A 12,324-nucleotide genomic window follows, 5' to 3' on the forward strand; every position below is an offset into this window, starting at 1 on the left:
ACGCCGAGCTCTGGCCCCGCCCACAGGAAAGAGGCGGGCTCTGAGGGGGGAGGGGGAGGAGAGGGAGGGAAGGCGTGACTGGAAGCCTCTGAGAAAGAGGACCTCTGCGGAGGTGGTCTAGGCGTTCGCCTGTCCGCAGCCAAAGCGAAACACCTTGGAACAAAACCACACCGGAGTTTAAATGATTTAGCTTATAGTGTAGTAAGTGATGCAAGTATTTTGAGTCCATCCTGGTGGGGTAACCGTTTAAAGGAACTAGGAGAGCGCCATCAGGCATTGATGCGGACGACCTGCCGCGAGTCCGGGGGTTGGGACGGCGCCGGTGGGCTTCGGGGGCTCGACGCCGGCGCTCGGTGGGCCTGGGGGTCGCCGGAGTCGCGAATTCTGGTCCGCAGTGAGTCCTGAGGGGAGGGGCTGTTTCCGGGAAGACACCCCGAGGCGACCGAGGGATGGGTCGTCCGGGGAGGGGCTGATTGGAGCCTCCCGTGGGGATCGTGGGGGGCGGGGTCGCGACCCGACCCCCGGTTCCCGGCCCTCCGGGCCTCCGGGCCCCCGGGCCGGGATAAAGGGAGGTAAACCCAGGCCTGGGAGCAAGGGCAAAGCGGTGAGATCCGCCTGGTGTGGAAGGTTGCTTTTGTATTTAATGTGCCCACCCTGGGGCTGGAACTCAGGGCAGTGACCCTGAGCTGTGGCGCCCCGGGCTAGCACTCTACCGCTTGAGCCACGCCTCCCCCTCCGGCTTTTTTCTTGCTGGTTAATTGGAGATAAGAGTCCAACTGGACTTTTACTCGCGCTGGCTTCGAACCTCGATCCTCAGATCCCAACCTCCTGAATAGCTAAGGTTACAGGCGTGAAGCCACCAGCGCCTGCAGATAATCCAGTTTGTATTGGGTTCGGTACTGGGCCACAGTTCCTCGCTGTATCTCATTACATAGGCTGAAGTTCAGAGTTTCTTTCTGTCGAACTCGGGAAGGACGGTCCAGAATCATGAAGATCCAGGAGAAACAGCAACAGAATTAGCATCGTCCTAACAGAGCTCGGGTAAGAAAAACACTCAGGTTAAGATGTTGTCTCCAAAGGCACCTGAAAGCCGGGCGACGGTGGCTCACGCCTGTAATCCTAGCTACTCAGGAGGCTGAGATGTGAGGATCACGGTTCAAAGCCAACCCGGGCGGGAAAGGCCGTGAGAATCTTATCTCCAGTAAACCACTCAGAAAACCGGAAGTGGCACTGTGGCTCAAGTGGTAGAGTGCTATCCTTGAGCTGAAGAGCTGAGGAACAGTGCCCAGGCCCAGAGTTCAAGCCCCACAACTGACCCCCCCCCCCAAAAAAAGGCACCTGAAATGGACGATGGAGGACTGAAACAATAGGATCTCAGTCATTCCTAAAGTTTCTAGCAGAAAGCCCATGGATCAGATATGCTTGTGTGCTATTTCACAAATAGCTTTTGCCCCATTATCAGTGTATACTTCAGAAAAGGAGGAATTGGCACTGTGGATTTTGTTGGCAGAAAAGTTATTTTTGCATAACTTCATGTAAGATGAAGTGGCTTTGATAACGGGTACTTTATTTCCCGATCTGCTTTTATGATCAACTTAAAGAACAGAACTGTGTAATACTGGCACGTTTATGTCTAGAGAAAGGATTCATTAAACAAATATATGCCAGGCTCAAATGTTAGTTTTTTAAGATTCCACTTATGCTCAAAATAGATATGTCTTTGCCTTCTGGAATCTTAGAGAAACAGAAAGAAATGTTAAAATAATAAGCCGGGAGCCCTTGGCTCGTGCCTGTAATCCTAGCTATTCAGGAGACTGAGATCTGTGCCTTGGCAAGTCTGAGAGACTTACTTCTAACAAGCAAAAAGCCAGAAGTGGATGTGTGATCCAAGTGGGAGAGTGCTAGCCTTGAGTGAAAAACACCAAATGAGAGCACATAGCCAAGGAGATCATTAGGCCCTGACTTGGAGCCCCAGTACTGGCACAAAAATATTAATAATAATAACTTTCATCAGAGCTTTGGAATTATTTTCCAACTATTGAGAATAACAGGTACAAATGACATGTAGTATGAATTTGTTTGTGGGTTTTGGAGTTTGGGGGGTCAGTTGTAAGGCTTGAATGGGCCTGGGTGCTGTCCCTGAGCTCTTTTCCTCAAGACTAGCACTCTATCACTTTGAGCCACAGGGCCACTTCTTGGTTTTGAGTGGTAATTGGAGTCTCACAGGGACTTTTCTGTGTGGGCTGGCTTTGAACCACAATCCTCAGATCTCAGCCTCCTGATTAGCTAGGATTACAGGCATGCACCACTGGCACCAGGCCTTAGTATGAATTAAAGCTTCCTTACTTGGTATATACATTTAACAAATTTGCCAGTAATGATTACTGAAAGAAAGTTTGGACACTCCTTCGTTGTGTTTTTTTTTTTTTACTTACGTATTATATGTGCAGTTTATATATGGGCATGCACATACATGCATGCTACTAATAATGCAAAATGTCAGCTTCATTTTTTTTTTTTTTGCTCAAGAGAATGGAAGTTCTGATAGTCTCTTCTTGAACCCAGTAGATCTTTCCTTTTTCTTATTCACTTTGGAAACTTGCCCTTTTTTTTTTAATTCATCATTTCATCCTTGAGTGATATATTTAAAGTCTTTTAAACAATTTTGTACTCACATAATATCCTGTTGGTGTGAATATCGAACACTTTTACTCTGCCTACTATTTTGACCAACTTTTCCCAGACTATTAATTTATTAGATTTAAGTCTTTTGGCCTTGCTCACTCATTAGGGATGTTGAAAATTCTCTGGGTTGTCTTTTATATGATTCATTTCTTGAAGACTTGAAATATAAAATACAAGCATACCAGAAATGTTTGTTTTAAAACTATACTATGTCTTCTTTTTGCTATCTACCAAAAAAAGGAAAGCTTAAAGTTTCCTTTAACCTAGGTTGTTCCAAATTAGTTTAAGAGATAAGATTCACACATAAAATGTCAGTTTTTACCGTTTAGGCTATGTGTCTCCTTTTTTGTTGTTTTTGTGCCAGTACTAGGGCTTAAACTCAAGGCCTGGGTGCTGTCCCTTAGTTTTTTTGCTTAATGCTGACACTTTTAACACTTGAGCTACAGCTGCATATCTAGCTTTTTAGTAATTAGTTGGAGATAAGCAAGTAATTGTTTCTCAGACTTGCCCAGGCTGGCTTTGAATTGTGACCCTCAGATCTCAGCCTCCTGAATAGCTAGGATTTACTGACATGAGCCATCAGTTCCTGGCCTCATTTTCTAACATTTTATCTTTTTCAGGAAGAAGATAAGTGATATCCAGCCCAAAATGGAAGTGTGTCCTTACTGTAAGAAACCATTTAAAAGATTAAAATCTCACTTGCCATACTGTAAAATGATCAAATTGACCATACCTGCTGATCAGAAAGTTCATCAGTCCAGGCCAGCTACTGTCCCATGTGTTAAAAAAGTGGAAAGGCCGACCAAAGACTTAATTAAGAGGAAAGAACTAGAAATAGAGGATGAGAAAAGAAATACCAAATCAATAAACAACAAACTGGAAAGGACAGTAGCATCCTTTCCACTACAAGATACTGACTTGCAAAGAGCAAGTACTCCAAAGGTGGGTGTAGACATCAAGGCTCAAAGTCACCTTTCCTTCAGAGTGTTAAAATACACCAAACCAAAGATTGCCTTCCGGAGAAAAACTAAGGCTCAGTCTTATCCTTCAATTAACTCTTCTCCTAAACAAGAACTTGCCAAAGGTTTGCCTAAATCAGAGGAAATCCAGTCGAATTCTTTAGAAACAGAAGTATCATTACCCAGTAGTTCAACAGAACCATCTTTGTCGAATCAAGGTAGAAAATACTCCTTAGCTGCACCAAATGATGTACAAGCCAATCCTATGCATGTAAAGTTAGACACAATTGAGCCCCAAAGACAAGGGCTTCCAGTAAAATCATTAACTGTACGTACAAGTGATTGTCATCATTCTCTGAAGAACCTCAATGATGGAATACAAACAGTGAGAGCATCAATGTTGAACAAGAGTATTTCCAGAGACAGAAGCTATGTGCCAGCACACTCTGCTGACATTGGAAACCCTAAGGCTCAGGGAAAGAACTCAGAATCACTTGTTTTAGGCCCTCACCCCAACCCATTAAATCCAATTTCAGTTGAGAACCAAGTTGTGGGACTTGGCTGTGGAGTGGAGGTACGTCAGGCCCAGGGAAATGCTGAGGACAGCATGCTTGTGACAGATTTGCAGGAACGGGCTTCTGTGACTGGTGGCTGTAAGAACTTCACTGGCAGCTCTGCCACCAAGGAGAAACAGCAAGCTGGAGATTCACTTTTAAACCTGTTCTCTCTGCGAGAGGCAACGTACAATGAGTTTCTTTGTGTATCACCATCAGACCATCAGAATCTTGCCTCTGTGTCCATGAAAGGTCTTCAAGGAGAGAAAGTGCAAGTCTGTGGTCATAATCAGGTCCCCGATGTCAAACTCTTACTAGAAGGGCAGGTACTCCCTGCCTTGGAGCCTTACTCTGCCTGTCACCATCAAGCATTAAACCAGCAGTCTACCCAGTATATTTCTAAAAGCTCCCTCGTCAGTCATATTGCTATTGACAGAAAGCCCCCTCCCAGCCCCATGGGGCTGGAGTGGTTTCCAGATCTCTATCCTGGATATGTTGAATTAGGGGTGTTGCCAAGGAAGCCTCGGTTTTGGAACTCAGTGGCCCAGAAACCCCAGCTTGCCAGTCCCCTGGGGGGACATCTTTCACAAGGTAAGCTTATGGTATCTTCTTGGTAAGGTCGAAATGCTAATATTTTCATTCGTTTAACTTATCTTTGCCTATACAGCCCATTGCACTGAATGTACACTTGTGAGAATATTAGTTCTCACTCCAAAGATCAATCAGTAATAATGCTTTATCCTGTATCTTTTTCCTCCATCAAGAGTTGAAGATTGGGGCTAGGAAGATAGCTCGGTGGTAAAGTGCTTGCCTTTCATGGGCAAGGCCTCATGCATATGAGGCCCTGGGTTCAATTCCTCAGCACCACATAAGCAGAAAAGGCCAGAAGTGGTGCTATCGTTCAGGTGGTAAAGCTGAAGAGCTCAGGGGCAGCACCCAGGCCCAGAATTCAGGCCCCACAACCGATAGAAAAAAAAGAAGAAAAAAATTGAAGATTAGACTAGGACTGGCTGGTAATTTTTTTTTTTTCCTTTCCAGTCATGGGGCTTGAACTCTGGGCCTGAGTGATGGTTCTAAGCTTTTGTCCTTAAGGCTAATGCTCTACCGCTTGAGCCACATCTCTGCGTCCAGCTATTATTGTGGTTAATTGCTCAGGCTAGTTTTGAATGGCCATCCTCAGATCTCAGCCTCCTGACTAGTTAGGATTACAGGCATGAGCCTCCAGCACCCAGTGGTCTAGACCTTTTGTACAAAGTTGTATCCTCAAGATCTGCTTCTTGTCCACTCTGAACACAAGCTTCGGGACACTAACACGGACGCTTTGCAGCGTCCCTAGAGCTTCCATCTTTATTACGGAAATAATGTAACAGGCACAGACAGAATAGGTGGTAGAATTGCAGGTAGAACTTAGTCTTCTAGCTTAATGCTTTCCGTTAAACCAGATGGTAGAAAGCACAGGTAGGGCGAAACAGGGGATTAAGATAGCTCCATATTTCTGTGTGTTAATTGCATGTTCACACACTTAGCTCATGATTAATTTTCTCTAACAAATAGAAAGCTGTTTTTATTTTCTGTACTGTCTGTTATAGTGCCAAATAGTAAACCTCATTTTAGAGGAAAAGGCCAGCCTTCGCAGCTGGGGGTAGAGGGGTGCGGGGAGGGGGTGGCCCCTTCTCAACAGAAAAGTTTGGATGTGGTTGTATATAGCTACAAAGGAGGCATTAGGAGGAGGATTGTAGCCCAGGCCATCCTGGGCAGAAATGGAAGACACTTGAAAATAACCATTCTAAACAGGGTAGGGGAAACATGATTCAATGATAGAGCTCCTGCCTAGCAAGGCTATGGCCCTAAGTTCTAACTCTCTTACCATCCAAAAAAGAAAGAAGCATTGTGGTTATATTGTTGTCTTACCCTCTTATAACAAAGGCATCTAAGCCAAATGTAGTGGCACACACCTCGATAATCATAGCACTTAGACAGGACAACAGTGAATTCAGACCAGCTTGAACTGTATAGCAAGACCCTGCCTGAAAAAATAAGAAAATACAAGACAGTTATTGGAGTTCAACCCAGATGACCATATGTGAGGAACGGTTATGTGTAATTAGGTTAGAAATGAGCCAAATATGCGTAGGGCTTGGGCTTCAGCCTATAATCCTAGCCACTTAAGAGGGTGACACTAGGAAGATCATGGTTCAAAGCCAGCTGAGGCAAAAAGTTCACAGGACCCTAGCGCAGATCATGGGAGCGGGAGCAAAAACTAGAGATGTGGCTCAAGCAGTGTAGCCCACCTAAGTAGCACTAGCCTTGAGTTCAGACCACAGTACTACTAAACAAACCAACAGGTGTGTGACAACCTGGTTCCAGACCCACTGCCAGCCAAGGACTCTGAAAAGGTGTCTTAGACCAAACACAGATCAGGGGTCCTGGACAAATAAGCCTGTGCATAACGGACAGCCAGCAGAAGGGGTGAGTGAGGTCATATATCTATGACTTAGAATAGGCGTGAGGGATGGTGTAGAGGTTGGGTGAGGGTTTTCAGTAGTTTCATCAGACCCTGGGACCATTGTCCCTGTGGGCTTAACCCCATCAGATCACTGGAGTGAAGGGAGTGAATCCTGGCAGATAAGATCCCACACACAAGTTGAGGTGGGGCAGCAGAGGCTCAGATGGAAGTGGGTAGATAGTAGGGGCGTCAGCGAGACCTAGTGGGCCTGGGTGGCAGGCAGCAAAGATCTGAGAAACTACTCTAGGCCTGTGGGTGCCAGGCCAGTGCCTCCCTGAGCTGCTGCTTACACAATCACACCTGACCTGAACCTATTGTTCAGCTGACTGGAGGGGAACAAGATCAGGGAATCACGTGGTTCCCAAAACTGCTGAAAATCCTTGCACCACAGAGTTCTCATGGGGTCATAACTTGTGGGAGGGAGGTTTGTAGTGTTTTGTTTTTTGTAGTGCTGAGGATCAAACCCAGGGTCTTATACATGCCAGCACTAAGCCACAGCCACAGCCCTCCAGCTTTTGTGTGTGTGTGCAGGTCCTGAGGTTTGAACTCAAGGCCTGGGCACTATCCCCCAATTGCTTTTTGCTCAGGGCTAGCACTCTACCACTTGAGCCACAGCTCCACTTCCAGCTTTTTTTTTTTTTAAGTCGTTTATTGGAGATATGTCTCAGACTTTCCTGCCTGGGCTGGCTTCAAACTGCGATCCTCAGATATCAGCCTTCTGAGTAATTCAGGTTATAGCCACGAGCCACCACCACCCAGCCTGGAACAACCTTTTGACTGGAATTGATCTGACCTTCAAGGCGAGGTTAACAACAATCCAAAGCAGAAACTAGTACCCCACTGTTGAGAATGTGTACTGTCTTGAGGCTCATGCCTGAGAACTGTGGCTCTGCGTGTTGGGGAAGGGGTGAACTCAGATGAGCTATCACAGTGACTTCTGTTTGGAACCCTAGTTCTTTTGTTGGAAAGAAGCTCGGCTGGTGTAAAGAGTTTGGAACCCCCGACTGGGCTTACAACCTCCAACTTCCCTGTAACGAGACTCTTGGGCGCTCTGCACAAAGGTGAGGCTGGAGTGATTGATGGTTGAGTTCAGAAACTGGCTCCAGGCTTTGGGAGAAGTGCTCTTTTACTGTAGGCTGGTAGAGCCAAGGCAAAGGTAGAGGAAAGCCATGGCTGTCACCTGCTCTCTGTTTCCATTTTGGAGTCAGACATAAATTGAAGCACCCAAGCTGATAGAGCAGCAGCTACCATGCATTGAACAGCTTTTGCTTGTTCATACCTCCCTGAGTACCTGCCTACCTATTCCTCCCTCTGCCTCTCGAAACAGTGATCACGCTTCCTCCCAAAGCCTGGACAGTGCCTCTTAGCCAATTGCATTAGTTTCTGCCCTTGAAACTTGGCACCACTTAGCCAGTCTCATTAGTCTCTGCCCTACTGAAAGTGTTAAACCAGGCTCCCTGATATAAGAACACTGGGATTTATTTCACCTGTTTATATATGTGTGTTTAGTGTGTACACGTGTAAATCGTGTGGATTTCAATCCCCTTGTCCAGACTTACTGGATATGGGTATCCCAGATGACAGACCACATTCTACTACACCATAACCTGTGCCATGTCTCTCTCTGAACAGGCTGGATCATGTGTAACACCACCATAAAGAAGAGCGGAGTTGGTGGCATCACAATGCTTTTCACGGGGTACTTCCTCCTGGGTTGTAGCTGGAGTTTCAAGCATCTGAGTAAGCTCTTCCACCCTTGTAATATAAATGACAGGTCCTCCCATTATGGGGGCTTTAAGGGGCTTTTCATAGTAATCTCACAGTGTCTGGCATGCCTGAGTAAATGAGAAGTTACTGCCTGTTTTTGTTCCTTAAGGCCTGTATATTGATTGACATTTACATAACTGCACATTTACTCATGCACTGGGGCTCTAGTGGTCTTCTATAAACTGTTTCCCTACATGGATTCATCCCTGTGCTTAGGACAGCATATTAATCTACACTATTTATTTAATTGACTATTTGTGAGATGGAGCCTTGCCTCCAGTGGTAGAGCATTGACCAAGCAAACCAGCATAAAGCCATGAGTTCAAACCCCAGTGCCACCAGAGAAGAATTGAGAAAAAAAAAATGGAGCCTTGCTATGTAGATACTGCAGCTACAACTATGTGTTGCTGCTGGGCTTGAATCAGGTCCCTTATTCTCTTGCTTGGCTTTTTCACTCAAGGCTAGCACTCTACCACTTCAACCGTAGGTCCACTTAGGGCTTTATGCTGGTTAATCTGAAATTAAAGTGTCATGGATTTGTTTATCCAAGCTGGCTTTGAACTTTGATCTTCAGATCTCTGCCTTTTCCGAGTAGCTGCATTACAGGTGTGAGCTACCAGCTCCCTTCTAGTTAGGAGCTTCAACTTGCACCAAGTCTTAACCAAAAGGAAAATGCAAAATTTTCATTATTCTTTTTTTTTTTTTTTGGGTCCGGTCGTGGGGCCTGAACTCTGGGCCTGGGCGCTGTCCCTCAGCTCTTCAGCTCAAGGCTAGCACTCTACCACTTGAGCCACAGCACCACTTCCGGCTTTTTTTTTCTTTTTGCTTATGTGGTGCTGAGGAATCGAACCCAGGGCCTTGAGCATGCAAGGCAAGCACTCTATCACTGAGCCACCTTCCCAGCCCTAAAAATCAATTCTTAAAGTTTCTTATTTAAAAACGTTTATAGGTGACTGTCAGTACTTTTCTGTAATTTAGAAGAAAAAAAAGCCCCTGGTTTTGTTTTTTTTGTTGGTCATGGGGCTTGAACTCTGGGCTTGGGCACTGTCCCTCAGCATTTCAGCTCAAGGTGAGCGCTCTACCACTTGAGCTATCGCGCCACTTCCGGTTTTTGAGTGGTTTATTGGAGATAGGAGTCTCACGGTCTTTCCTGCCCAGGCTGGCTTTGAACCACGATCCTCAGATCTCAGCTTCCTGAGTAGCTAGGATTACGGGCATGAGCCATTGGCGTCCGGCTAAGCCCCTGTTTTTTATTAAAAGAAAGTTTATAGGTGACTATAAGTGTTTTTCTGTAATTTAGAAGAAAAAAACAGCCTCTTTCAAAAGATGAAAATTCAGAGTGTAAAAGCATAAGGCAGCTTGGATGATACTAAAAACCTGTCTCACTCAAAACCTGTGGAATCCACAACTGGACAGAGTTTTGTTGTTGTTTTTTTTATTTTGTTTTTTGGGGAGGGGATCCGGTCATGGGGCCTGAACTCTGGGCATGGGTGCTGTCCCTCAGCTCTTCAGCTCAAAGCTATCGCTCTACCACTTGAGCCACTGTGCCACTTCCGGCTTTTTCTTTTTGCTTATGTGGTGCTGAGGAATTGAACCCAGGGCCTCAGGCATGCAAGGCAAACACTCTACAACTGAGCCACTCTCCTAGCCCCTGGACAGAGCTTTTTAGTCATGATTTGAGTCTCATTGGATGTTTGTCGATTGCTTCTGCCTGGTGAGCAGGAAGGCAGGTCTTGAGCAGGAATGGAGCTGCAGCACACCTAGGTGCTGAGTGGCATGGCATAGATGCCAGTTCTTGCATGAGATACCTGGCTGCCGGTAAAGGATGGTATCAGTACATTAAAGCAGTTGCTTCTCCCAGAAAATGGGGGGTGCCCTCAGTTTTTGTGGTCTGGAAGAGCTGGTTTGGTTGGTGGTGTCCTTCATTAGTGTAAGTGCTAGTTTTCACGTCCCTTTTAACTAGCATGCACTAGTATATTTCCACATCTGCATACAGTGTACTCTCAGATCACCTCCTCAATCACTCTCCTCCCTATCCCCCCTTCTTAAAAAGCTCTGTAAATTTATAAAAGAAAAATATAGGCTCATGCTTACAATCCAAGCTACTCCTATGATATGAGATCACAGTTCTATGCCTGCTGAGGCAGAAAAGTTCACGAGACTCTAGCTCCATGTAGCCAGCAAAAAGTTGGAAGTGGAGGTATGACTCAAGTGGTAGAATGAAACAGCCAAACAAGAGTGACAGGCCCTGAGTTCAAGCTGCAGTTCCAGCACACACCCAGAAAAGAGAGGGAGAGAGAGAAGAGAGGATGAGAGGAAGGGAGGGAAGGATAGAAGGAGGAAGGAAAAAATATATAACAGAGTGGTCCATAGAGACAAAAGAAACCTTAGATGTGGCATCTTGGATTCTTACGTTTGGTTTGTCTCTGTTTGTTCAAAGAGCTGCAGCGCTGGCGGAAGTAATGTGGATGGGGGATGGACGAAAGCTCAAGTGAAGGGGAGCTCGGTGGATACGACTACAGAGCAGATGGCACAGTTTAAATTTGTCCAGGGGATGGGGAGGGGGGTGCGAGAATAAACACCTGCAATCTAAAGCAATCACATGAGTAGTAGAGTTCTTACCAACATGGGCAGATCTGGTTCTGTTTGGTGCTTCTATGGCTTGCTCTCAAAACTAACAGTAGGAAAAAATACAGGTTTGTTGAATCATCAGCTCATTATTTAAGGAGATAAGTAGATGATAGAACGTATCACTTAAAGCTTTCTCTTATTTGCCTAGTGATGCACACCTGTAATTCCAGCAGCACTTGGGAGGCACAGGCAGGCAAGAGAATCGCAAATTCCAGGATAGATTAGGCTATATAGTGAGACCCTGTGTCAAGAAAACAGAAAAGCGGGGCTGGGAAGGTGGCTCAGTGGTAGAGCGCTTGCCTTACATGCATGAAGCCCTGGGTTTGATTCCTCAGCACTCCATAAGCAAAAAGAAAAAAGCCGGAAGTGGCACTGTGGCTCAAGTGGTAGAGCACTAGCCTTGAGCTGAAGAGCTGAGGGACAGCGCCTAGGCCCAGAGTTCAGGCCCCACGACCAGATGCAAAAAAGAAAACAGAAAAGCCTGGGAGTATGGCTCAAGCAGTTGAGCAACTGCCTAACAAGCACTAATCCCAACCCCAGTACTCCCCCCAACCTCCCAATGAAAGTATTTTTCAGTCCTTAGTAAAAACTAGTATCCAGTTGTATCCCGTTTTAGATATTTCTCCCTAATACAATGTTTTACTGTCTACATATACTTGAGCATCTGTCTGCTATACTCCATATAGTATATGGATATAAGATAGTAGCCAAATAATCAGGGAATGGGAGGCCACCCTATAAGAATGCTTACAGATATTTTACCATTTCTTTTTATTCTTGGTGGTACTGGAGTTTGAAATCCGGACCTTGCATTTGTTAGGTAAGCCCCATACCACTTAAGCTACATAGCCGTCCCTCCATACACGCTTTCTTGGTGGAGGTGGGGACGGGGCGGGGGGAGGGGCTGGAGGGTTTTTTTGTTTTTTGTTTTTTTTTTTTGGTCAGTTGTGGGGCTTGAACTCAGGGCCTGGGTGTTGTCCCTGAGCATCTTGTGCTCAAGGCTAGTGTTCTACTACTTGTGCCACAGCACCACCTCTGGTTTTTGAGTGGTTAATTAGAGATAAGAGTCTCATGGGGGGCTGAGAATGTGGCTTGGTGATAGAGTGCATGCCTAGCAGGTGTGAAACCCTGGGTTTAATTCCTCAGTACCACGTAAACAGAAAAGGCTGGAAGTGGCTTTGTGGCCCAAGTGGTAGAGTACTAACCTTGAGCAAAAAGAAGA

The 12,324-nt window shown here is 45.7% G+C and overlaps 1 protein-coding gene across 3 annotated transcripts; it reads left to right on the forward strand.

The window, feature by feature from the left end:
• Positions 1 to 96: 96 nt before the first annotated feature.
• Positions 97 to 11,038, forward strand: LOC106003090 (chromosome unknown open reading frame, human C17orf80). 3 transcript variants are annotated; one of them, XM_013037852.1, is made up of 6 exons: positions 238 to 394; positions 936 to 1,041; positions 3,306 to 4,789; positions 7,658 to 7,765; positions 8,337 to 8,444; positions 10,912 to 11,038. In XM_013037852.1, exons 3-6 carry the CDS (start codon positions 3,334 to 3,336, stop codon positions 10,932 to 10,934), a joined length of 1,695 nt encoding a protein of 564 aa, XP_012893306.1. In that variant the 5' UTR covers positions 238 to 394; positions 936 to 1,041; positions 3,306 to 3,333; the 3' UTR covers positions 10,935 to 11,038. The 3 variants fall into 3 exon arrangements, with proteins under 3 accessions (XP_012893305.1, XP_012893306.1, XP_012893304.1); XM_013037851.1 differs by lacking the exons at positions 238 to 394; positions 10,912 to 11,038 and adding an exon at positions 97 to 201 and having other exon boundaries at positions 8,337 to 8,958; XM_013037850.1 differs by lacking the exon at positions 10,912 to 11,038 and having other exon boundaries at positions 8,337 to 8,958.
• Positions 11,039 to 12,324: the final 1,286 nt, after the last annotated feature.

Source organism: Dipodomys ordii, unplaced genomic scaffold (genome assembly GCF_000151885.1).
Source record: "Dipodomys ordii isolate 6190 unplaced genomic scaffold, Dord_2.0 Scaffold7, whole genome shotgun sequence".
Classification (NCBI taxonomy): domain Eukaryota; kingdom Metazoa; phylum Chordata; class Mammalia; order Rodentia; family Heteromyidae; genus Dipodomys; species Dipodomys ordii.